At 33.5% G+C, this 24,892-nt stretch overlaps 7 protein-coding genes across 11 annotated transcripts in view; 4 read left to right on the forward strand and 3 right to left on the reverse strand.

The window, feature by feature from the left end:
• The window catches only part of LOC145975303 (3-oxoacyl-[acyl-carrier-protein] synthase, mitochondrial), a 2,395-nt gene extending 1,583 nt beyond the window's left edge, over positions 1-812 (forward strand). For both annotated transcript variants that reach the window (XM_083105667.1, XM_083105666.1), the window contains one exon: positions 1-812. This exon is cut by the window's left edge and continues 353 nt beyond it. In XM_083105667.1, the coding sequence (XP_082961793.1) occupies positions 1-393 (393 nt within the window). In that variant the 3' untranslated portion in view covers positions 394-812.
• LOC145975301 (gametogenetin-binding protein 2-like) lies at positions 627-5,372 on the reverse strand. Its single transcript, XM_083105660.1, has 11 exons — positions 4,942-5,372; positions 4,182-4,372; positions 3,959-4,102; positions 3,677-3,889; positions 3,395-3,598; positions 3,157-3,325; positions 2,841-3,005; positions 2,592-2,672; positions 2,234-2,503; positions 1,760-2,137; positions 627-1,666 (listed from the first exon to the last, which is right to left on the reverse strand). The coding sequence occupies exons 1-11, from the start codon at positions 5,029-5,031 to the stop codon at positions 1,487-1,489; spliced, it is 2,085 nt and encodes a 694-aa protein (XP_082961786.1). The 5' UTR covers positions 5,032-5,372; the 3' UTR covers positions 627-1,486.
• Positions 5,373-5,673: 301 nt separating this feature from the next.
• Positions 5,674-12,792, reverse strand: LOC145975302 (4-galactosyl-N-acetylglucosaminide 3-alpha-L-fucosyltransferase FUT6). 3 transcript variants are annotated; one of them, XM_083105665.1, is made up of 6 exons: positions 12,692-12,792; positions 12,157-12,565; positions 11,654-11,733; positions 11,255-11,537; positions 8,008-8,159; positions 5,674-7,783 (listed from the first exon to the last, which is right to left on the reverse strand). In XM_083105665.1, the coding sequence occupies exons 4-6, from the start codon at positions 11,525-11,527 to the stop codon at positions 6,841-6,843; spliced, it is 1,368 nt and encodes a 455-aa protein (XP_082961791.1). In that variant the 5' UTR covers positions 11,528-11,537; positions 11,654-11,733; positions 12,157-12,565; positions 12,692-12,792; the 3' UTR covers positions 5,674-6,840. The 3 variants fall into 3 exon arrangements, with proteins under 3 accessions (XP_082961791.1, XP_082961788.1, XP_082961787.1); XM_083105662.1 differs by having other exon boundaries at positions 11,836-12,565; XM_083105661.1 differs by lacking the exon at positions 11,654-11,733.
• On the forward strand, positions 12,598-14,787 carry LOC145975304 (neuferricin). 2 transcript variants are annotated; one of them, XM_083105668.1, is made up of 5 exons: positions 12,598-12,836; positions 12,991-13,464; positions 13,537-13,677; positions 13,927-14,113; positions 14,221-14,787. In XM_083105668.1, the coding sequence occupies exons 2-5, from the start codon at positions 13,161-13,163 to the stop codon at positions 14,411-14,413; spliced, it is 825 nt and encodes a 274-aa protein (XP_082961794.1). In that variant the 5' UTR covers positions 12,598-12,836; positions 12,991-13,160; the 3' UTR covers positions 14,414-14,787. The 2 variants fall into 2 exon arrangements, with proteins under 2 accessions (XP_082961794.1, XP_082961795.1); XM_083105669.1 differs by lacking the exon at positions 12,598-12,836 and having other exon boundaries at positions 12,988-13,464.
• LOC145975305 (uncharacterized) lies at positions 14,452-15,976 on the reverse strand. Its single transcript, XM_083105670.1, has 3 exons — positions 15,713-15,976; positions 15,415-15,570; positions 14,452-15,327 (listed from the first exon to the last, which is right to left on the reverse strand). Exons 1-3 carry the CDS (start codon positions 15,736-15,738, stop codon positions 14,946-14,948), a joined length of 564 nt encoding a protein of 187 aa, XP_082961796.1. The 5' UTR covers positions 15,739-15,976; the 3' UTR covers positions 14,452-14,945.
• Positions 15,977-16,389: 413 nt separating this feature from the next.
• Taf2 (TATA-box binding protein associated factor 2) lies at positions 16,390-22,231 on the forward strand. The gene is made up of 18 exons (XM_083106208.1): positions 16,390-16,560; positions 16,854-17,072; positions 17,139-17,355; positions 17,440-17,678; positions 17,769-17,990; positions 18,079-18,292; positions 18,378-18,629; positions 18,694-18,902; positions 18,996-19,235; positions 19,349-19,598; positions 19,672-19,812; positions 19,927-20,117; positions 20,414-20,625; positions 20,728-20,947; positions 21,017-21,170; positions 21,249-21,413; positions 21,488-21,667; positions 21,791-22,231. The coding sequence occupies exons 1-18, from the start codon at positions 16,517-16,519 to the stop codon at positions 22,025-22,027; spliced, it is 3,606 nt and encodes a 1,201-aa protein (XP_082962334.1). The 5' UTR covers positions 16,390-16,516; the 3' UTR covers positions 22,028-22,231.
• Positions 22,232-22,539: 308 nt separating this feature from the next.
• On the forward strand, positions 22,540-24,870 carry LOC145975407 (transcription factor E2F5). Its single transcript, XM_083105883.1, has 7 exons — positions 22,540-22,759; positions 23,099-23,208; positions 23,298-23,568; positions 23,658-23,881; positions 24,145-24,257; positions 24,369-24,416; positions 24,485-24,870. Exons 1-7 carry the CDS (start codon positions 22,652-22,654, stop codon positions 24,589-24,591), a joined length of 981 nt encoding a protein of 326 aa, XP_082962009.1. The 5' UTR covers positions 22,540-22,651; the 3' UTR covers positions 24,592-24,870.
• The last annotated feature ends 22 nt before the right edge of the window (positions 24,871-24,892 follow it).

Raw genomic sequence — 24,892 nt, forward strand, 5'->3', positions numbered from 1 at the left:
AAGGACGCCGGCATCGAGAGCTCGGAAGTGACATTCATAAACGCACATGCCACGTCTACGCCGTTGGGCGATACGATCGAGGTGAAGGCGATCGAGTCGCTGATGGGCGACCACAGCAAGAATGTGACGGTGACGAGCACCAAGGGTGCGCACGGTCACTTGTTAGGTGCCGCCGGTAATCTTGAGGCAGTCTTCACGGTCCTGGCGATCAAGGAAGGTGTGATACCGCCCACGTTGAATCTGCACAACCTGGACATGGAGACGCGCTTGAACTTGGTACCGCATACGAAGGTAAAGTGGAGTACGACGACGACGCGTCGAACGGCTTTGAAAAATGCCTTTGGCTTCGGTGGGACTAATGCGTGCTTGTGTTTCACGCAATACGTCGATTGAAGAGGTTTTTGAAAACTGCTACAATTATAATATGCTGAGAGACAAAACTTATTATTTTTTTAAACGCAATCAATTAAAGTATATAAGTATACAAAAGAATAAATTCGTAAGAGACAGTTGATGAGGAGTGTTGATACAGAAAGGACACTATTCTATTAAAATATGTATATACATACCTGAAACAAGAGAAGTGAATTCGGTGATGAATTAAACCTCGCAACTGATTACCAGTGTTGAGCAGTTTAAATATTTTTAATAACTTTTATGCAACATACAATATATGTAAATATGATTTACGATAATAATCCTTTTTATAGAATATTTTTGCAGTGTATATGTGTGTGTGTGTAATTAAAGTTACACACAGAGAGGATGTACATCGGAATAATAAAATATATGTGTATATATATATATATATATTGGAATGCAACACATTCAATTTATATTAAGATTCCGATAAATATTCCATCGCATCTCTAGTATTACAACTGACACGAGTTCACATAATCTTATCGCCGTATAAATATACGATCTTCTTGAAAATGAAAACATTTTCAAGAGAATACTATTTAAATATGCGGCAATCACATTGGAAAACTTGTGTCTATAACAACTCGCAATTTACTGCACGTAACAGAATCGGACCTGCCATATTCTCAACACATCACACACACAGCCAAGGCATATTCATACAAAATATCTACATTTACTTCAATTGTACAGATCTATACAATCAAATTCAATTTTCTAGTCTTATGATCCACATTGTATATTCTTTTCAAAGTCAATATTATTCGATTATGATTTGAAAGCATCTTTTTTATCTTGACATCTTTTATTTATCATACGCAACTCTCTGCTTGCAGAGATAAATAATATAATCATATTATGTTTCTGATGTTATATGCATATGTATGTGTGTGTTGTATACATTTTTAGCAATTAATTAACATCAGAAGGTCAACTTCGAATAATAACAGTTATTCAAAATACATCTATTGTATTTGTGTCTCATGCTACTGGCAGTAAATCAATGTAAAAAAGAAAAGAGATAGTGGTATCAGAGATATTGAATGACCATAACTAGGAATTCTTAATGAAAAAAAGTAAATAATGATTTCTGATGATTGCATAACATAGCAAAACGTTCTCTAAGCGTTTGTCGGAGTTCCTCCCGCTTCTCCATAAGTTGACGCTTTTGCGACTTGAACTCTAACACTTCCTCTGCTGGAATATAACTCTCTTGCTCGTCATCATCAGAGAAATAGGAATCCTAAAAATAATATAAGTGTCGAGTTTAAATGCTTTTCTACAGAGACACAATTTTGTGATGTTCAAAGTACTATACACATGTATAAATTTTTACCTTTAGCATTTGCGAGAGCGTCAAACCTCCTTCTTGTAATAAAAAGATATTAGGACTGGAATGATCAAATTTATCCTGACAAGCCCCTTCGTGATTACAACATCCATCATTGCAGGCTACTTCGGAGCCTTCTGGTGTACTAGGAAGAGAGGAACTACTGATATTGTGTCCGGAAAAATATCCGCAATCTTGGGATGATTGCTCGCTGGAGGAATGATTCTTTCTCTCGATTTCGAAACGTTTCTTCATCTCTATCCACATTGTATATTTACTTGTACTAGGTTTCGTTATCCAAGCATCTACCAGTTCATTAGTCATAGAATCTTTGCAGTTTTTGTCATACACATGCCATTGACCTTCATCAACTTTTTTACTTTCCTTAGAACGAGAAAAAAAGAGAATTTGTATCTTATTTTTGTGAAAACTACATTTATATAAAATTATGAAAAATCGACTAATATATAGTTTCTTTACCTTACACGATTCGCAAGTATCGGACGAATCCTCCTGAGGTAATTGTTTGCATGTTGTGTCACTTTGCTTTGATTGACTTGTACTAAACTTCGTTTTTACTTCGGAAGTGCTGCTTTTAACGATAGCTTGTTGCGTACTTGTCTTTTTCACAGGGAATGCTAATTCTACTTTACTCTGCGATTGTGATATACTAGATGTTTTTTGTTTTTTTAAACAATCAGAACATTTACATGTTGGTGGACCTTTGTTTTTTGGATCCAATACCTGTAACTGAAATAAAAAACACACTAGTAGCGTTGCTACTTTTTTTTACATGCACAGATATAAAAGATAAGTAAATTACTCAAGTTTCGTGTACCTTATGTCGGTTGATATTTTGCGTCGTCGGCTTTGATTCTGCACAAATACAGGAAGATTTACCTTGTTTTTCATTTGGACACTATGGCAATATATACAACTTTTAACTATACATATTGTACATATAAATAATTGTTTTAATTTTAATCTCTAATTTAATTTCAATTTTTGTTTTAATTTCTATTTATATATTTCCTTAATAGAAAAAAGTTGTTTAAACAATCTTTAAAAAATACATATTATAACATACATCACAGGAATTCTCCTTCTCCTCCATTTCATAACGACGTTCCTTCTTTTTCTTACGTTTAAGCCGCAATTTTTCACGCCTTTGCTGTTTTGCTAATTCCTCCCTTGCAAATTCTTCATATAATAGTTCTAATTGAGAGATACCTTGTTTCACCTCTACTGCCATCTAAACAAGATAAGATACTTAGCTTTATTTGATAATAGTCTGACAAATCACATAATCATATCTCATATATAAATATATAAAAATAACTATACAAAGATTTTTTCTCTGATAATATTAAATATTATTTTAGAACAAATAAGATCTTTTTTACCTGGAATTTTCTCGATAACGCATCTACTGCGACAGCCGCTAATACTTTACACACAGTCTCTTCTTCCTTCAGTCGTCTATGGACTCTATGCAATCGTTCTGCGATACATATACCTAAACATGTAAGTACTTCCTCTTGAGCAATTTCTAGCGTTTTTGCATGGCGTTCCCTGTAATAATTCTTTTATTTTATCTCTTTCAGAATACTATGAAAGTATGCACACTACCGAGATCAGTACCTTCCCATGAGTTCTGGTTGGGCGCGACCAATGAGAGTACCAATGTATTCCGTGATAGTTGGCAAGTGAACATGATGATCGGCTATACAACGCTTAATTCCAGAATATAAAACTGCTACGTAACCTTTCTCTTTTGTAGGTTCGGGTTCTCGTGTCAGAAGAGACGACGCCAATAATACCTTGTTACGACACTCGGCACAAAATCTGAGCAATCACAATTATGTTTTAAGTATATCTTACGCATATAAAAATGTTTTACATCAAGAGATAGACATGAGATACCTATGTTTACGTAAATAAGTTTCCAAAGTGTCATCAAGTGTATCAGTCTCGATTAAAGTTAACTCTTGTTGACATGGTAGTTCCATGCAATCCCACACTTCCCGCCACGCGTTCGGTGGTGGCCGCATTCGTTGAATTTCCAGAGAATGCAGTACACATCGCCGGGATTTTCTATTTCTCGGTTGTTGCTCCACTAAATTATGTAACCTAGCGCTGCAAAAATATAAATGACAAGTCTTTCTCTCTCTCAAATAATCATTTTAATAATCATCTATGAAATACCTGTGTCCATGCAATATTGTACAAAGCCGTTGAGGTGATTCCAGAACATCATCTTTTATAGAAAGCTTGCCATTGGGAGTAATAACCAGTGGATCTAATGCTGGATGTCCCGATTTCATCAAGTCATAGAACAATCTTTCAACACTGAAGATAGAATATTTTATCATCGCTTACTGGCACAAGAGTGGAATGATATATTATTCTAACTAAAGAAAATAATCACCTTCTTCGACAACCGATACATGGTTCTGTTTGGCCTAAAATAGTAAGCATATCCTTGCAAGTAATTTCAAACGATGCTTTGATCTCTTCCTTCGTGAGCATATCCAATTTTCTTGTAAATTCATCCAGCTGTTTACCACGTACTAAGGGACTATCGCTGACTGCTTTTAAGTTACTTATATCCATGATCATCTAAACAAATATTGTAAAATAAAGCTTTATATATACCTTGCAATATAACTCACATTTGGTTCATATAATACAATAACAACAATGTTAGAATATTATACATTGATGTTTTAAGGGCAAAATTTTTGCTGTTTTATGTTGCAGCGAAAAGCACTACAACAATAATCTATGAAACATAATTACACACATTTTCTCGTTTGCCTTAGAGGTGCAAAGAGAAGTAACGACAAAAAATACAAAGATTAGAAGATCGTACAACTGTCTACGAGGAAAATACATGACACAAGTGCGATAACGAGCACAATGCTATTATCTTCATCCTTATCGCAGTCGGCGACGACATCGCAGAGGGTTCTAACAATATACGATCGTCAATCGATGGAAATAAATGACGAACGAGCTCCAGAATCACGATTCACTCGTCTTATCTCTCGAGAATTATACATGTTTTTTTTTCGTATTTTTTTTTTCTAAGGTTAAGGGCGTCCCGCGAGGAAGGGATGATCGTTACGTAAAGCACCGGGAGTCACCAGGAGTCGGGGATGCAGGATCACGGAGTGTCAAGCGCTCACCGTCAAGCTCTCGTCGATGATCAATGGCATTTGCTTGCACTCCAACTTCACCGGTTCATCGTCCCGCCAAATGTTTACCAGTCTCGCCATTCTTTCTCTTTCTCTTTGTAGGTAATATCTACTCCTGCGATCCGGGTTCTACGAACTTAATCTCCCTCGTTTCCAAGATACGTGTTCGCTCGCGGCCGTTGCCGTCGACGCCGCCCTCTCCTCCTTCGGCTGACGGACCCGGTCAAAGTACCCCACAAACGCCGGGAAGGATCTCTTATCGAAGGTAAGAAGAGGAGAGGTTCTCTCGAAGATGATTCCTCAAGGCGCAGGAATCGGTTGCGTGGACCAACACGAAGAAACACAGCGTGACGAAATGTCATGCACTGCCTGCCATTTGCAACATGTGCCGGAGTCGCCGTCTATCTCTCTCTCCTACTATACTTCCGCCCTGCGTCGTCATCGCGTTGCATCGCATCCTCGTTTCATTTTTGATCGCAGCCGGTTTCCGCCCCTCCTCGGGAGATAGCGGTCTTCCGAAAATTTTACGCCGAAATTTAACGAGGAAAAAAAAACTTTTCTGAAAATTAAATTATGAAAGTTTCTTTTTTTTTTTAAATTTAAAGATTTAGAGAGAGATTCTTCTCATGAAATGATCAAGAACGTAAATTTTAAATGGTGCAAAATATATCGTAATTTTTGCGTGCCTGGAGGATTTATGCGAGCGAAGAAAAAAATTAAATATTCTCGAGAACTTTCATGATTGCTATTTAGGCGGCAAGTATGAATTTGTTATTGCATTACCGTACATGCTAGAGAGTTATCATTTTTCTTTACATATGTCCCATAAAAATATTAATATTATATACCCTGGCAAAAATGAGACGTTTGTTTGGCGTTTACATGAACGTTTGTGGAAGTTCGTCGAGAGTTTAAAAACGATTAGTAAAGAGTTTGTAGAACAAAAATTGCAACACTGCAGCGTTTAAAAGACGTTTGTACGTTATAGCGTAAACGTAAACGTTTGAAAAGTCTGAGTAAACTCTGTACACGAAGATGTATCAACGTTTACTGAACGTACTCTGAAAAATGTTACCTCAGCATTGCAAAACTTTCATGTAACATTATATAAAGAGTTTGTAGAACAAAAATTGCAACACTGCAGCGTTTGATAAGCATTCAAAACCCAACAGCGTTATGTAAGTGCTCTTACAAAGTTTGAAAAGCATATAAAGTCTCAGAAAACCCTCACTCAACGGTTGTTAACGCTTTATAAAGTTTCTTATTTTCGCCAGGGTAATAAAATTAATCTTACATATTAAAATATTAATATTATATAATTCATACATTTCGGTTTAAATATACAAAATAATAACGATACACACATAATCGCGTTTAATTAATTAATTAATTAAAATTACAATATTTATCATAAAACATACATTTTTGGTATATATATATACACACATACTACATATTTAATAAATTTTGTCTACTTTTATCTAATTACATTAAATTTTATATCTATATACTAAAGTTATAATATAAATAATAAAATAATAATTTTAAAGACGAAAAATCAATCTTTCGTCAATGACTAATTATAATTTTGTAATTTATCATTGATACAAAAATTTTGAAATTTTGATATTATTAGAAAAAGCGCGCATATAAATTTTCTCTATTATGACTATATAATAAATATTAATATACAATATAACATTTTATATTAGTTTTGCTCTATAAGTCGCTATAAATAAATGCATCTAAAAAATTCAATCTGACAAACTAGTGCCTCTAGTTGCACAAATTCTTTTCAAAAGCTTCTGATGGAAGATTTATTAATCTATTTAATTAATTCATATTTCATGAAGACTAGATAATCATAATTAACGGCGTTAGCTGAAATATCTAAGCGCTCGCTGAAGTACAATCTTTCTTGCTCCAAAAATCCTCGAGTCTCGCGTAGACCTTTGGCGCGATGGAGTTATAGTGCAGCGCCTCGCAGACGCGACAATAGTGCTTGGATGCGCTGCCGAAGTAGCCGTGCTCGTTAATCAGCCGGTAACGATCGCGCCACTCGTGATAGCTGATGTACCGCTTATTGTCGCGGTCCAGATACCTGAGATAATCGGCGAGCGCATCCGCGCTGGCGAAATCGTCCACGTGAAGAAAGGAGTGCGGCGGCAACAATCGCTGACAATCGTATCGCGACGCTCCCATTATTATCGGGACCGCGAATTTGCTGTACGCGTTCCAGAATACCTTCTCCGTCAGATACTCCCGACAATTGGAGTTTTCGAATGACAGATAGAACTTGTACGCGTTCAAGACAACGCAGTCTCGATCAAAGTGACCTGGACAGACGGTCCTGTTGCCGTCTAGGCATCTTCCGAGAATGTCTAGGTCGTTACCGAGCAAAGATTTGAGCGTCTTCACGTAGGACCATCGTCCATTATGACCACCGCAGTTGCTGCCCATTACGGCGACCAATTTGGTCTTGATAGTCCTCATGACGGTGTCCCAGTGTCCGACATCGTCGTTGGAAATATCGTCAGGGATTCGTACGGTTCTTCCATAGGGAACTGGAACATCGCTGTCCATTCGGTAGGACATGGACCAATTGAACAGACCATCGTAGTCCGATAATCTCTGCCTACCGTGCATAAACGTCTGAAAGGGAGACTCGTCCGTCAGAAAGATCCACCGTTGATCCGCTCGGCTTCTCACCGGCAGTTCCGAAGGACTCTTCGTCAAGTGCAAATGAAACACCACGGCGTCCGCTCGGTGCAAATCCTTCTCGTCGTAGGTCAGCGTACAATTTCTCGCAGAACATCGATCCCACGGTGAAAATCTGAAAGATATAATTTAATATAGATCTTCGATCTTTTTCACTCTTGCACAGAGAGTAAGTTACATAATTGTGCTTTCTTATATATCGATCTAAACGAAGTATAATTCTTTGAGCTCACAAGACCAATTCACTCAATTTTCGATTGAGATCAATTTATCTTTTCGCGAAGTTCAAGCTAAACGACTATGGGTATGGTAAAAAAAGAAAAATAAGAAACAGCTGACTTGTTCATTGTGAAACGCCTGATGTGCCTACGTTCCAGGAATGGCCCATGTTTCCAGATTAGAATCAAATAGCTTCTATCGGTGTTGGATCCCGGTGGTGGAGTTCCTTCCGGCGCCAACAACCATTTTCCGAGAAGTGACATTTTGTCTATCTGATAGAAACACGTTCCATTATACAAAGAAATATATCAGATAGTTTTCGGAAACATTACTTTGTAACATGAAATGTTTCGGAGATGCATGCAGAAACGTTTTAGAAACATTGCATAAACAGTTAATGTCCGCATTCAGACATCTTGATATAAAATGTTTACGACACTATCCTAAAAAATGTTACAAAAACATTTTTCAAGATAGTGTCGTAAACATACTTGAGAAATGATATTTAAATGTTTCTTGTTATATTTCTGTAATAATTTATATATAGCGGTATCATGTCCGGGAAAAAAAAGTCCATATAAAATTGGCCATATATGGATTTTGTCAATATCTAATTATGTTTTGCCAAATATAGTCATATATGATATCATATATGAATAAATATTATCAGATCTGAAAATTAAGTACCACTAAGAGTACACCGAAAAAATTGTATTCTTAACTTAAGAATATGCCACTTATCTTTAGAATATATACCACTAAAATAGGCGCCAAGAGGATCCTCTTAAGTTAAGAGGAAAATCTTCTAAAGAGATAATCTTAATATACAGAAAAAAATATTTCTTTGGATTTAATAAATTTTGTTGAAGTCAAATAAATTTAATTATTGGTCTAAAAGTTTTTTTCCGCCTAATTTCAAATAATCTGTTTAATATTCTGAATCCCAACAAGGAATCCAGATTATTAAATAAATTATTTTAAATTCAGTTTGAAATTAAACTGATAAACAGTGATGTCAGAAAGAGGATGCGGCTCACGTGCACACAGAGAACCTGTGTGTGAGCCGCGTCCTCTCTTTCGCACCACTGCTAAGGGAAAAAAATATACTTTAGATCTTACGTTAATATAAGTCCTTTATATACATTTCATGATAAATATTGAATATGAGAAAAATTAAGAGTGATGTTGCCGCATAGCGGCAAATGAAGAAACATGTCGCGCACACGAAAATCGAGTTGCGGCGTAGAAGTCGCAAATTAAGAATATATTCTTATTCATTAAGAATATATTCTTATTTATTAAGAATATTTATTAAGAGGACTTATAAAGAGGACTTTTAATTAATTAAATATATAATGCAAGATATAATTTTTAGGAAAAATTATATTTGTCTACATAAAAAAAGGTAAAATCATATATCATATTAAATGATTATATATAACATCATATATGATTTATATCAGAGCATACATGAAACTAACCTTTGCTTTGGTTTTATACAGGGTGTCCTAGACTACCCGTACACCCCTTTTCTTTCAAAAACTAAGCATTTTAGAGAAAAACGTTTTCGACAAAAATTGTATGGTTTTGAGGGGAACATAAGATGGTTGGTTTGACCTTGGATGGCATCGTTAAGGTGAGGTCAAGGACACCTTTAATTTCTTAAACGGAACCACCTATTTTTTATTGCATATTCTTATAGCTTATGTTGAGAGCTTTCCAAAACACTATAATAAAGTATTTTTTCATCAAGTACTTTTCGAGTTATAAGGCTTGAAATAATTTCTTAATTTTACATAAACCATAAAATATCTAGTAAAATATTCATTTTTCGATTATCTTACCTTAATACTTTTATGTACAAAATAATGAGAGGAATCGATTGGTGTAAAGAAAACACATAATTGTTTCGAAAAAAAAAATGTAATTGTTAATTGCAAATTACATTTTTTTTTTCGAAACAATTTTGTGTTTTCTTTACACCAATTGATTCCTCTCATTATTTTGTACATAAAACTATTAAGGTGAGATAATCGAAAAATGAATATTTTACTAGATATTTTATGGTTTATGTAAAATTAATAAATGATTTCAAGCCTTATAACTCGAAAAGTACTTGATGAAAAAATACTTTATTATAGTGTTTTGGAAAGCTCTCGACATAAGCTATAAGAATATGCAATAAAAAATAGTTGGTTCCATGTAAGAAATTAAAGGTGTCCTTGACCTCACCTTAACGATGCCATCCAAGGTCAAACCAATGACACCATCTTATGTTCCCCTCAAAACCATACAATTTTTGTCGAAAACGTTTTTCTCTAAAATGCTTAGTTTTTGAAAGAAAAGGGGTGTACGGGTGGTCTAGGACACCCTGTACATGCTTAGATATGATATCAATATCTGACTATGTCTGATTGTACAAAATGATGTGAGTTATCTAATATCATTTTTTATGATCAGAAATGGTCAGAGATGGACATCATATCTAAACATTTACAAAAACGTATGCTCTGATAAAATCATATGTGATATTATATATAATTATGTAAGACTGTATATAATTTTACTTTTTTTTATATAAATAGACATGGACTTTTTTTTCCCGGGATAAGCAATAATAAAATGTTTCAATTGTAGCACTCATGAGTTATATCATTTGTAAAGATACATGAAACATAATTTTGGAATATTTCCGAAACGTATCAATTGAAATATCTTATTTGAAATATTTCTGAAATAAGCAAAAATAAAATGTTTCAATTGTAACACTTATGAATTACATCATTTGTAAATATACATAAAACATAATTTTGGAATATTTCCGAAACGTATCAATTGAAATATCTTATTTGAAATATTTCTTAAATAAGCAAAAATAAAATGTTTCAATTGTAACACTTATGAATTACATCATTTGTAAATATACATGAAACATAATTTTGGAATATTTCCGAAACGTATCAATTGAAATCTCTTATTTGAAATATTTCTGAAATAAGCAAAAATAAAATGTTTCAATTGTAACACTTATGAATTACATCATTTGTAAATATACATGAAATATAATTTTGGAATATTTCAGATACATATCAACTGCGATATTTCATTTGAAATATTTCTGACTATGAAACATTTTAGTTGTGACACTTATTATTATGAATTATATTGTAAACATAAACATGAAACGTCTCATTTGAAATCTATATGAAGCATTTTGAAACATTGCATATATATTTCATGTTTAGTGGGGTGTCACGTGCGTACCCAACGCTTTCTCAATTTTTTTTCTTTTTCTTTTAATCGATCAATTAAAAAAAAAACATATTCTCTGTGAAAAAATAAAATGATAAACCACGCAACATTTTACCTGCTCGGCAGTGAAGCCTCTTTCTAGGAGATGTTTATCAAAGGACGTCATCTTCGTAGCGTTAGATTGCCTTGAAGCGTATCTTCCATCTTCTCCCTCTGTTTCTTTTACGGTTGTCTGCCTCTTCCAAGATGCGGAGTATCTCTTGTTAACGGCGGGGAAACCCGAAAACAGCAACAATACGCAGATCGCAGCCATTGTACAGAAAAAAACAGGATGAAGACGAACTGTGCGAGTCGCGAAAACTTGTGCATAATGGATTCCGTCGTGCATTCTAGACAAACTACAGAGAAACTATTAGCCGGAGCCTATCTTTATTACGTGCCCGATGGTGCTTTTCTTAGACGCGTTTCAACGATTCTTATCAAGCTAACAAAATAAATGGAGTGGCGAAGATACCTGACGATCCCGATTTCGATAGAAAATCCTTGCGTTAAACTTTCTTATTGTTCGTTGTTTCTTTTTTAAATAACTATCTTCTAAGAAGGGAAAATGTGATTTTATGAGAGGGACAGTTAAATCTGATCAAACAGGTTCTCTAGATTAAGATATTTGTAATATTTATAAATTTTTATCCCTACACAGGCAAATTTTCCAAACTGTCTTCATCTCCCGCCTTATTGCGTTTTAATTAATCATTTCTAGATTTTAATGAAAAATGGAATCGAATGATGCAAAGTAGAAAGTTGCAATCTCATGCACGGAAATAAAATATCGATGTTGATTATAAAAACTAATCACAATCGCGATAGTCACTCGCGATAAAGAGCATCGATGCACTGTTGGAGAACGGATGATCGTTGTTGACGGAGTTCGCGAAGAGAAATGACGCGGATGATGAAGAAAGTTGTGGATGCACTCTCGCGCAATGTAATAAGGATACACGTAGACATGCGACTGACCGTTGATCCCGATTGTCTTGGTTAGCCAAGCGTGACCGCCGTCCTCCAGCCTTAGACTGTCATTTACTACTGTCCGGCTACCGGTTGTCGTATCAGCTGATAGACGTCTGTAAATCTCCAAACGTCAAACGCGCCGCTTGTCAATTGGGATAAAACGATCGATCGTATTTCTTGATTACAAAAGTTTTTTGGTTGACTCCAATTAAATCAATTGACCTTAAATAGCTGTATAAATTCAGAGATCCCTCTGTTTAACTGTGATAGAAATACAACTATGTTATATTTGATTATCTTTGCTATGCGAATATTTATATTTTTTAGAAAAGCTTGGATATTTTTCCCGCAATCTCTCTTTCTCTTTCTTCTGTCACTTTTTTTAATAATTATTTTTATCGGTTATTTAAGATACCTAGAGGGATACAAAAATAGGAGTAAAAATGTTGTACAGAAGTCAGTAGCTTTGATTATTTATTAATTTTTCGTACAAACATGAGAGAACTAAGAAGCAAAATTGAAGTTTTGGCAGTTCACATACCTCGTTTTCGAGCACAATAGTGCGTGATATTATTACGATATTTATCAGGCCATTAAACAACGCGTAATGTTCGCGCCTCACTCGCCATTCGGCCGGAAAGTGTCTTATAGCAGTCGCCCATTTGATGGAAGCGACAATTGATATTGTACATATGCTTCAAAGAGTTCAATTGTGCTTTACGATTTATTTTAATTAATTTAAAAAACCTTTATCTTACTTTTGTATCGCTTTAGACGTATATTTTCACTCTTGTAATTGCATTGAATTTTATTTTTCTCTTGTACTCGTGTTATCAGCAGAAGGCAAATTCATAGATTTGCTTCTAAAACGCCAGGCACGATAACTAGAGCCGATAATGTAGAAATTCTGTAATCATTTGAAGTTACATGGAAGGGAGAGAGATCGTGAAACATCATCGAAAATTAGAGTAGCGTGCACATGTCGGAGTCCCTGAATATTTGTAAACAATATGATTATGCTTTCCAAGTATCTTTGGCTGTCGCTGCTACTGGGAATCGTATACTTTTTATATTCGCGCGACTTGATCAAGGAGATGAAAATTCACTTGATTGATACGTTGAATATAGTTGACGCAATATATTTTGGATTAAATGAGGACTCTAACAAAGAGTCAAGGATATTCACCACGAGTGAATTGAAACAATATACGAATCTGGAAAATGGCCTGTATCTCTCGATTTTAGGTCAAGTTTTTGATGTGACTAAAGGTGCAAAGCACTATGGACCTGGAGGAAACTATCACGCTTTCACCGGTAACTATTTCTTATGTTGAAAGATATAGCGTATATTGGTCATTATGTATATATGGAATTATTTATTTATAGGTCGCGATGCTTCCTTGGCATTTATTACTGGAGAATTTGACGACGAAGGTTTAACAGATGATATATCTAGTTTGTCCACGCGACAAGTTAAGGCATTGGATGATTGGCTGCAATTTTATAACACAAACTATATTTACAAAGGTACAATTACTTAAACTACAACAGAGATATATAAAAATAGGTGACTAATTTTACAATAATCTTACTCTACTAAAAGCCAAAAGAAAAACTCATATTTTATCAACCTATGCAGCAAGAATAAAGGGAAAGGTATATTCCATTTATTGCGCAAAAAAAGAGAATTATACATTATGCTTAATATATAAACATTGCATGAGGTGGATCAATTCATATATATAGCATTTTTAAAACATTTTGTTTATTCCTTAGGAAAATTATATGGCAGATATTATAATCAAGATGGCAGTCCAACTGTAGAATTTCAGAAAGTACAAGAAAAACTATTAGTTGCTAAAAATGAAGAGTTAGTGGAAGAGAAACAGAAAAGAATGTTCCCTCCTTGTAATATAGAATGGAATCCAGAAATTGGTACTGTATTCTGGTGTACCAAAAAAAGGTAAAAATTTCTTTATGGATTAACAATCGTTCAATATTAAAAAAAGCTATAAAATATTATTTTTTTTTTAAAAGATATGATTATATGATTTATTTTATATTTAACAGTGGTGGAATTGACAGAGAGTGGGTAGGAGTACCAAGAATGTTGTTTGAGACTACAAATACACAAAGTACATCTAGATGTGCTTGTGTCAAATTGGATAGTATGGAATATGAAGATAATAAAGCTATGTTAAGAGAATATAATGGTTGTGCAAAATATGAGACAAAATGTGTTCTAAAAACAACTAAGTCATAATGTGAGATAATATTAATTAAAATACTGCATTTATCAAATTCGGGAAAAGGATCAGATATATATTCAGATTTTATATTTATACAAAATATCTATATTACAATATATGTGAAAATGTTTAGATATAAGATACTATTTCTGAATAATTTTTCATATTTTTTTATAATTTTATATTCAGAATTAATGTCTTTTTTAATAATTTTATATTAATTATAATTTAATAATTTTATATTATAGAATTAGTGCCTTTAACATGCAAATGTGCAAATATAAATATGATTATCGCACATTTTGGTCCTTGTGATTTGTATATCAGCATATATCATACGCAAATACATATCCGAAAAAATATTTTTAATAAATAAATGGCAAAAATTTTTATATCTAAATTAAATATTGTAATAATATCAATCTCTTCCCATTTTTATGCAATCTCTTATAAATTTATGCGAGTATATAAAGAGATAACATAAAATCCTGAAATAGAACACACAGCACTATTTACAGGAAACTGGAGAGATGAAATTATTAGCATTTAAACACAAGAGGAACTTTGTCTTTGTCTTTCCAAGAGTTCTTTATCAATTATGAATGGTCCTTCTTCAAGAAGTCTTATTGTATCCGCAAAATCTTTCAATATATTTCCTCTTTTATAGCACATGTTGGATCCAAAAACTTTCTTTATTTTTGCACGTCTTTTCTTTAGCTTGGAAATTGTTGGAGAAAATAATAATGTTCTTTTAAATCTCTTTATACTCATATGTACTCCAGTATCATCGCTTGTATTGTCACTCTCTTCATATATTGTTTCAAGGTTAATTTTTTTATTTATCTTCTTATCTAAATAATAATCCTTTATGTTTTCTTCCTCTATGTCCATTTCTGAAACCCTCCTCTTTTTTGGTTTGAGGCTGCATCTGGTAAGTAAATATATAAAATGCTGTTAAATATACAAAATGCTGAAAAATTGCCATATATGACAATTTTTGATGTTAAACAATTACCTTCTATTAAGGACATCTGTAGAAGCAGCAGATTTGGGTATTCTCTTTCTAAGAACTCTGTTGGTAGATTCTGTAGACGAAGAGTTAATATCTATGCTGAGCTTTGCTAAATCAGCTGTTACTACCATTGTATTGTCTGAACAACCCATAGAGATTCTAAAAAACAGAACAATTTTAAAATTTTTAATCTTTCTCTAACAACTTTTAGTTATTAAATTTATGAAGCGGGAAAAAAAACAGACATTTATAAGATTTACGCAGAATATCTCATTTTCATTTATTTTTCTTTTAAACTTACGTATTATCTGTTTGTTCTTCATTCATTTTTGATATAAAAATGCAAAATATTCTCTTTCAAGAAAATCAAAATTTTTATCGGGATGTCCTTTAAATCGCTTGTCAAACCATATCCTCCTAAAACTCCTTTTTCGAAAATCAGTATAGCATCGTCCCTTAATAATCTTTTATTTTCGTATAAAATATAAAAGACGACAAACAAAGAACGATTCTTCTTCTAAGTCAACCATAGACACATATGAAAGTTATGAAAGTATATAAACGAAGTCTTTTTGAAATGAATAAAGGATTACAGAAGATTCATACTACACCGGATTTACGTCGACTGCGGTCGGAGAGACGCTCTGGATGCTTTGAAGCGCTTGATTGACCAATCAGGTTAAAGAAACTTTATTCCTTTTATCCTGATTGATCAATCACGTTTCAAAGCATTCAGATGGCGTTTTCGAATGGTCGGGTTTGACCCGACTCGGGGTAGTTTACTAGACGTCATTGACCAATCACAGCCAAGGAGCAATGGAACATGATTGGTTTTTACTTTCAGACCAATCAGCGTCGAATTACATCGGAAAATCTAGTAATGTTGCCCAACTGTTGAATCCATTGTATGGCCATTTTATCTACCTGTGTTTTCTTATTGAAAAGCTCTCTATATTGTATACCTTTTATGATGTTATGATATATTTTCCAATATTTTCAGTTGTCAGCACGCAAGCATGTGGTTGATTAAATTGTGTCGAGTAGTTTGAAGTAATTTTGTATTTTTGATTTTTTATGAATACAAGGACTTACATAAATTGAAAATATGAAAAAAGAAAAAACGGGTGATACCAGCCGTCCATATAAATTATAAGTATTTTTTTAGAAATATCACTTTTGAAATATACTCAATATGTTTAAATGCTCAAAAATTGCCTTTTTCTCATTATATTTGTGTTCTGAAGAAATTTCTAAGTCAATATTCACTGAAATCGTATTTATTTGTACATATGTCATTAATTGTGATTTAACAAAAGATACAAAGTGTATAACCATGCAATATATTTAAAAACGAATAACAATTACATTCTTAGAAAATTTATATCGAAAATTATATTTATGCCTTTCATTTTTATTGAAATAATTATTGATTGATATATTACAGCCCATCAAATAGTGAGCTTGACAGGGATAAGCTTTCAAAGGAAAAGCATAATTGGATTTGTTGAATTGACAATTATTCCACTGCGAGATACACTAAGGCTAATAAAGCTCAATGCCAAACAATGTAGGATATATAGAGTATGCTTAAATGACACTTATGAAGCTCCTTTTCAGTACTTTGATCCATTTCTGGATATTTGTCAAGGGGACAGTAAACAGTGAGTGATTTTTTTTTTTCATAGATTAGTAATATTACAGATTATTAATCTATAAAATCTTTGTAGACGTTCCCTCGAATTTTTCTCAAATATGCATTTAGCAGCTGCTCAAAAAGTTGATCCTGATAACAATGCTGGGGAACTAGTAGTTCAAATACCACCGGATGCAACACATTTAGTTGCAGAAGGTCGAGCAATAAGACTTAGCATTGAATTTTCCTTGGAACAACCACAGGGAGGTGTACATTTTGTAGTACCAAATTGTGAAGGAACATTAGCTGAGGTAAACTTCAGTCTTTGTCTTAGTCTTTATTAGCAAAGTTATATTAGATTAATCCTTTTTCATATCAATAATGATTTTTTTTAGAGAGGTGCACATATGTATACATACAGCTATGAAAATTCATCTAGATTATGGTTCCCATGTGTGGACAGTTTCGCTGAACCATGCACTTGGAAATTGGAATTTACCGTCGATGATTCGATGACTGCCGTTTCCTGTGGAGATCTGGTTGAAGTTGTTTATACGCCTGACATGCGTAGAAAAACGTTTCACTATGTTTTAAATACTCCTGCATGTGCTCCAAACATTGCTCTGGCAGTTGGGTAAGTAAATTAAATAGAAGTCATTAAAAAACCACATGATTTATAATATATAATATATTTATAATTATGTGAATTTCTCTTTCTTTATAGACCATTTGAGATCTTTGTGGATCCTTATATGCATGAAGTGACTCATTTCTGTTTACCTCAACTTTTACCATCTCTAAAAGTATCCGCGAAATATATGCACGAAGCCTTCGAATTTTATGAAGAAACTTTGTCAAATCGATATCCATATTCTTGTTACAAGCAGATCTTTGTTGATGAAATAGATGAAGACATCAATGCTTATGCTACTATGAGCATTCTAAAGTAAAACTCTTTTATATATATTTTATATATTTTGTTTAATGTTAAAGTCTATTACTACATTTTCTTATGATAATTTATTTTTTTGCAGCACAAATTTATTACATTCTACTGCAGTTATAGATCAAGTATATATTACTAAGAAAGCAATGGCACAAGCAATTGCAGAACAATTTTTTGGATGTTTTATATCTATGCACAATTGGTCAGATACTTGGTTGCCTAAGGGTATTTCTACATATCTAACAGGATTGTATGCTAAAAAATGCTTTGGAAACAATGAATACAGAGAATGGATTCAATCTGTAATTATTTACATGTTACAATATCGATATATATTCTTTATTCTTTTCAATATACTTGTTATGCTTGTTTTATTAAACTTTGTAGGAGTTGCAAGAAGTAGTGAAATATGAAGAACAATTTGGTGGCATAATACTCGATCCATCTCAAGCACCAGCACCATTGCCCATTGCAGCCAATACTCCAGCACCTGCTCCTCGAGCTCCCGATCCCGGATTTTATTTTCCGATTAAAAATTTACATACAATGTCTCCTAGATACATTGAAGTTCTCCGCAAGAAGGCACATTTAATTATGAGAATGCTGGAACATAGGATTGGACAAGAATTGTTACTTCAAGTAAATTTTTTTTTCTTATCAAACACATAATAATAGATTAAACTGATTATATATTTTTTTGCAGGTATTTAATAAACAATTGTCTCTAGCAGCCAATGCTGCGCAACAAAAGATTGAATCTGGTTTATGGCCACATATGCTAATTAGTACAAATGTATTCGCAAAGGCGATCTTTACAGTGACAGGAAAAGATATGTCGGTATTCATAGATCAATGGGTTAGAACAGGAGGACATGCAAAATTCAGCTTAAGTTTTGTATTTAATAGAAAAAGGTGCTTTTTGAATTTAAATACACATGCTTATATCATTTCATTTAATATTCTATGTGTGTATGTATATTAAAATATGACATACACATATTGTAGAAATACAGTGGAATTAGAAATTAGACAAGACACTGCTCATCAAAGAGGAATCAGGAAATATGTCGGTCCGTTAGTAGTCAATATTCAAGAACTCGATGGTACTTTTAAGCATACTTTACAAATTGAAGGTACAATGGCCAGGGCAGATATCACATGTCATAGTAAAAGCCGTAGAAATAAGAAAAAGAAGATTCCATTGTGTACTGGTGAAGAGGTTGATATGGATCTCTCTGCTATGGAGTAAGATTACAAATTTTACAGACTTTAATAAAAACAATAATTATAAAAACGTTATAAGAGTCGCATTATCTGTTTGCAAATATCTTTTAAAAGAGTTCATTGTTTATTTACAGTGATTCTCCAGTATTATGGATCAGACTTGATCCTGAAATGACAATCATGCGTGCTGTGCAAATTGAGCAACCTGATTATCAGTGGCAATATCAATTGAGACATGAAAGAGACGTTACTGCACAATTAGAAGCTATAGTAGCTTTACAGCATCATTCGACACCTGCCACGCGATTGGCGTTGACCGATACGATCGAAAATGAACATTGTTATTATAAAGTTAGACTTCGCGCTGCCCATTGTTTGACAAAGGTCAGTCAGTTGTTAAATATTTACTTGTTTAATTCAATTTTATATATGTATATATACATATATATGTTTACAGGTAGCTAATGCTATGGTAGCAACGTGGGCGGGTCCACCGGCAATGTTGGCCATATTTAGAAAGTTATTTGGATCGGCGTCCTGTCGGCGAATTATTAAACAGAATAACTTTTCAAATTTTCAACATTATTTTCTACAAAAGGTTAATAAACATTTCGCGAGTTAACATGTATTTCATATTTATGTATCAGAGTTACGCATCATATATATATTTTAATTACGAGTTTTCTTCTGAACTTTGAATCTCTGTGCACAGACCATACCGGTCGCAATGGCGGGATTACGTAATGCCCATGGTATTTGTCCACCGGAAGTTTTATCTTTTTTAATGGATCTCTTCAAATATAACGACAACAGCAAAAATAGATATTCCGACAATTATTACAGAGCCGCACTGATAGAGGCTTTAGGTGCGACTGTTACACCGGTTATCAGTGTGCAACAAGGGTATGGACACTCGAATTTTTATTCATATACATTGTAGATCATTATCTAATAAAAATATACATACATGCATGTAATTTTGAAGGCGGTTTTATCCGCGGCAGGAGACTGCGGTCTTATTTCTAGAAAACATTGTATGTAAATTTTTAACGCGCCATTCAAAGTTTATTGCGTCTTATCGCAAATCTCTTAGTTTGAGATGACTGTTCAGAATCGAACTCAGGATTGCCGATTATCAATTTAAGCAATAATTCTGGTATAAAGTTAATTATCATATATATTTTTTTATTTTATTACAGAACAGCTATCACAGCAGAATCTCTATCAATTGATACAAAAGCCATTTTAGAAGAAGTGACAAGAAATTTGAACTTGGAAAAATTATTACCCTGCTACAAATATACAGTCAGTGTAGCTTGTTTGAAAGTCATACGTATTCTACAAAAGTTTGGTCATCTTCCAAGCAATCCTCATATTTTTAGAGCATATGCAGCATATGGACAATTTATAGGTATAGATTTATAGCATACGAACATTTTAAACTTCAATAATTATATTGATCTCTTTTTTTTTTTAATTTCAAAACTCTTAATAATTAATTAATATTTTCCAGATGTTCGAATCGCGGCTTTAGAAGCTTTGGTCGATTTTACTCGCGTAGACGGCAAGTGGGAGGACTTGGAATTCCTATTGGACATGGCGGAAATGGATCCACATCCTGGTGTACGTCACAGGCTTGTACGTTTAATGGTAGAAAACCCACCATTCGAAAGAGCTCACAAACATCGCTTGGATAGGCCAGATTTAGTTGACCGTATCTGGAACTTGATCAAGTATGGCAATCTTTTTTCAGTTTTTTTCATGTATTAATCAATTAATTAACATATAATTTTATTATATAGCGGCATGTTGTCGCACGATGCAAAACTGCGTTGCGATTTAGTGGATTTATATTATGCTCTGTATGGTATAAAAGTTCCATTTTGTCTTCCTATTCCCGAACTCGCAACGATTATAAAGCCTAAAAAAGTCGGCCCGCCGAGTCCTGAACGTGAAGTGAGATATTCATTCAACACATTTCTGCGTTTTATGTAATTATAAAATTTTTTTATTGTAATACATTTTCTATTTTAGATAAAACCTGTACCAGTGCAACATGTAAGACATGAATCAATTGACGAAGTTGAAAATTCTCCTGTCCCAAACAAGAGAAAAGCATCTCCAAATAGGGATGCTACTGGCCCACCAAATTCAGCAGAGCATGGGACGGAAGTAAAACGACAGAAGATGACAAACAATGTATGAGAAATGATTTTTTTCTTTCTTTTCTTTTATCGTTATCGGCGTAAATCAAATTTCTATTTCTTGTACAGCAAACGGATGAACGGGGAATTCCAGTTCCTGGTGAAGGAAAAGTAAAGTCTGAGTATTATAGCGATAATTCTGCATCGTTACCTGGTATTATGGGAACTCCTGGTCCAGTAGGTTTTGAACCAGGAATGTTTAAGAAGGAATCGGAAGAGCATAAAGCAAAAAGTGACTCTGCGAATAAGGTATATAATGCCTTTTGTATAATAAAAGATATTTTTATACAATATATATGTATATTATATGTATATTCTTAACGAGTTATGAATACTTTAGATTTATAATATATTACTATACTTCTCTTACAGAGTAAAAAGAAGAAAAAGGATAAGAAAAAGCACAAACATAAGCATAAGCATAAACATGATCATAAGCATAATAAGGAAAAGGAGAAGAAAGAAAAGGATAAAGGTAAAGATAAAGAGAAAGATAATAAAAAGGACAAGGATTCATCCGCTTTAAAAATAAAAGATGAGACTCTTAGTTCCGCTAGTTCCAGTCAAAGTCCAGAGCCAACTGTCACCAATGAATTTCTTTTTCCCTAAGATTATTTATTGTTGCATCATGTATTTGGAATTTTTTTAATACTATTATTATTTATATATATTTTACACGTTTAAAATACTACAAAAATAAAATATATAAGTGGAACATAAAAATATATAATAAGAGAGAGAAAGAAGGAGGGATTCTTATATATATATATATATATTATATATATCTTTTATTGTAAATATATAGTAAATAAAATAAATTAGTGTAAGAAAATTTTAGAAATTTTTTATATGTAAAAATTTCATTTATACACAACATTTCTATTTATACACAAATAAATTGAAGGAAAAATAATAATAGTATATAGAATAATTTTTCATAACTTTCTTCATAGATATTTATTTTCTTTATAGAATTTATAAGACAATTTATCCAGAATTAATTAAGAATAATATAATTCCGAAGAAACAATCTCGAAGTAAATTTTGAACAACTTTTTACGCGCGATTTCATTCGATTTCTTCGGTCATTCAATTGGCGGAAATTTGTTATCGACGGTAGAGACGCGGTCATATTTGAATAGCCGTTGCACGTCGACTAGGATGGCGTCCGTGGTGTTGCGGCAATTTCGAAGGGACTAGCAAGTTTTGAAAATTTTGACAACGAGCGAGATAATGGCAGATAATCAGCAGAGCCGTTTCGAGAAGTCCCTGGGATTGCTGACCACCCGCTTCGTCACCCTGCTGCAGAAAGCCAAGGATGGCGTGCTGGATTTGAAAGTCGTGAGTAATTCAACTTGTCGCGCACAGGGCACCGAGGTGGAGTTAACCTGAACACTAGGTTAAGTTATCGCGGGCGAATACACGCCATATCTGGGTTGCGGGAATTTTGAAACAAGTGCGTCCGCGTCCGCCCGCTGGACCGAGTCCCGATCGCGCGGATATTCTCGTCCGGTTATCCTCGTGAGACTCGGCGCCGATTTTCGGCCCCACAGGCCGACTACGTTATTACTCGTATCACGACATCGTGACACGCAATTTCGCCCTAACCTAATCCATAGAACGTACTTGGACTCTCGTAACGATAAGGTATCATTTTCGTGTCGTCGACGCGTGTTCCAGGCCGCGGATCTCTTGGAGGTGCGACAGAAACGACGCATTTACGACATCACAAACGTCCTCGAGGGTATCGGTCTCATAGAGAAGAAGAGCAAAAATAGCATCCAATGGAAGTAAGTTTTTTTTCTCTCAACTTTATCTCCTATGAACTGTTATTCCCTTTCTCCTCTCCTTATTGCTATTTTGTAAATTGTTGTTGAAGGGGTGCTGGACCTGGTTGCAATACTCAAGAGGTTGGTGAGAAACTGACAGACTTGAAAGAGGAGATCAGGAAATTGGAGGATCACGAGCATCTTCTAGACACTCATACTCGGTGGATTCAGCAGAGTATAAAAAATATAGAAAATGATATGATAAATAGGAAATATGCATATATCACTTATGAGGATGTCAAGGAGAACTTTCTTGATCAATTTGTATTAGGAATTCAAGCTCCTCCAGACACGGAATTAACAGTACCAAATGTTTTAAAGGTATTTTTTAAACAATATCTGAAAAATATTTAATATTGGCACATATTAAAATATCTCGTATATCCTCTTGTCTTATATATATTCAACAGACTGGTACACAAGATGATGCATTGATAAGCTATAATATGTACTTGAAGAGTAATTCGGGAGAAATTAAAGTATACATGGTTCAACCTGAATTAGCTAAAACTTACGATAATAAAGTGTTAGAAATGAGATTAAAGGAAGTATCGAAAGGTATAAAGCGTGGAAATGAGGAGGATGAAAAAAAAGAAGAAGAAGTTACTGTTAAACCAAAGAGGAAAGTTGGCAGGTATAAATTGAAATTTGTTGCATTTGCAAATATATCTTTACATATATATGCTCTGATCGTATCAGGAATAGTAAAATAATATTCTTGATCTGCACAGAGCAAATAGTATTATTGGTAATTATGCCAATTGATTTTGTAATGGGGGTGAATAGTTATCAAGCTTGAGCTATTCATTTGATACAAAATGTACATTTATATGTTTGTACATTTGCTTCTTAAGATTATGATTGCATGAATATATTGAACACAATTTATTTTAATAGGCCGCCAAAAAGCAGTATCAAACCGCAGAGTCCAGTATTAACGGATGATGAGGAAGAAGAAGATCAAGAATTGATAGAAGCCAAGATAGTTTTGCGTGATGTAAGCACTGCAGGTAAAGTTACTTTGTATGATTTAAATTTTAAAATTTCCCTAATTTAATTTGTTATGAATATATTTTACTGTGTAAATATACATTTTTAAGATATTAAATATTTTATTACAGATATCTTTCAAACAGATTTGGAATTACTCGACCAATTCTATTCTGACTGTAAGTCCAATTTTATATTTCTTGTAATATTTGGAACATTATTTAATCTATCTACTTTTTATTTATAGTTTGCGGACCATTGGTGAGATTAAGTCCACCTCCAGGGGAAAAAGATTACCACTTCAATCTTAGTGAAAATGAGGGCGTTTGTGATTTATTTGATATTACGACGTAATGAGTTGGGTTAGTGTAGTTTTCATTTACAAAATGGACTGTGCCAACAGCATGTAAAATTATTGGCAAACTTGATATAAAGAATTTGTGCATATAGTTTTAGGGAAATTAATGGATCACACAATCATTGAGATATATAGTATTTTTTTATTATTAAAAACGTGAAAAGCTAACATGTGAGACATTGTAAAGATATCTTAGTACAATCTGTTTTGGCTACTGTTTATTTTGTACAGTGTTGAGAGTAATGTAAAGTTTTAAAGAAGTCTTTTTATACACACTTACCAGATCTAATATCATCC

The sequence above is a fragment of the Camponotus vicinus genome, unplaced genomic scaffold, assembly GCF_025532165.1.
Source record: "Camponotus vicinus isolate PSW18456_S1 unplaced genomic scaffold, iyCamVici1.0 SCAF_8, whole genome shotgun sequence".
Lineage (NCBI taxonomy): Eukaryota > Metazoa > Arthropoda > Insecta > Hymenoptera > Formicidae > Camponotus > Camponotus vicinus.

Excerpts from the sequence above, each read along its gene's own strand:
- LOC145975305 (XM_083105670.1), bottom strand. The coding sequence starts at position 15,738 with ATGAATGAAGAACAAACAGATAATAC. Across the intron at positions 15,571-15,712 it reads GAAGAACAAACAGATAATAC|AATCTCTATGGGTTGTTCAG; the intron begins GTAAGTTTAAAA and ends TCTGTTTTTTAG. Across the intron at positions 15,328-15,414 it reads ACAGATGTCCTTAATAGAAG|ATGCAGCCTCAAACCAAAAA; the intron begins GTAATTGTTTAA and ends TTTACTTACCAG.
- LOC145975304 (XM_083105668.1), top strand. The coding sequence starts at position 13,161 with ATGATTATGCTTTCCAAGTATCTTTGGCTGTCGCTGCTACTGGGAATC. Across the intron at positions 13,678-13,926 it reads CACAAACTATATTTACAAAG|GAAAATTATATGGCAGATAT; the intron begins GTACAATTACTT and ends TTTATTCCTTAG. Across the intron at positions 14,114-14,220 it reads TTCTGGTGTACCAAAAAAAG|TGGTGGAATTGACAGAGAGT; the intron begins GTAAAAATTTCT and ends TATATTTAACAG.
- LOC145975302 (XM_083105661.1), bottom strand. The coding sequence starts at position 11,527 with ATGCACGACGGAATCCATTATGCACAAGTTTTCGCGACTCGCACAGTT. Across the intron at positions 8,160-11,254 it reads GAGGCTTCACTGCCGAGCAG|ATAGACAAAATGTCACTTCT; the intron begins GTAAAATGTTGC and ends TGTTTCTATCAG. Across the intron at positions 7,784-8,007 it reads AGGCGTTTCACAATGAACAA|ATTTTCACCGTGGGATCGAT; the intron begins GTCAGCTGTTTC and ends TATATCTTTCAG.
- LOC145975407 (XM_083105883.1), top strand. The coding sequence starts at position 22,652 with ATGGCAGATAATCAGCAGAGCCGTTTCGAGAAGTCCCTGGGATTGCTG. Across the intron at positions 23,209-23,297 it reads AAAAATAGCATCCAATGGAA|GGGTGCTGGACCTGGTTGCA; the intron begins GTAAGTTTTTTT and ends TTGTTGTTGAAG. Across the intron at positions 23,882-24,144 it reads CCAAAGAGGAAAGTTGGCAG|GCCGCCAAAAAGCAGTATCA; the intron begins GTATAAATTGAA and ends TTATTTTAATAG.
- LOC145975301 (XM_083105660.1), bottom strand. The coding sequence starts at position 5,031 with ATGGCGAGACTGGTAAACATTTGGCGGGACGATGAACCGGTGAAGTTG. Across the intron at positions 3,326-3,394 it reads CAACCAGAACTCATGGGAAG|GGAACGCCATGCAAAAACGC; the intron begins GTACTGATCTCG and ends GAATTATTACAG. Across the intron at positions 3,006-3,156 it reads CGTTATCGAGAAAATTCCAG|ATGGCAGTAGAGGTGAAACA; the intron begins GTAAAAAAGATC and ends TATCTTGTTTAG.
- Taf2 (XM_083106208.1), top strand. The coding sequence starts at position 16,517 with ATGAAAAAAGAAAAAACGGGTGATACCAGCCGTCCATATAAATT. Across the intron at positions 16,561-16,853 it reads ACCAGCCGTCCATATAAATT|AGCCCATCAAATAGTGAGCT; the intron begins ATAAGTATTTTT and ends TTGATATATTAC. Across the intron at positions 19,599-19,671 it reads CTGCCCATTGTTTGACAAAG|GTAGCTAATGCTATGGTAGC; the intron begins GTCAGTCAGTTG and ends ATATGTTTACAG.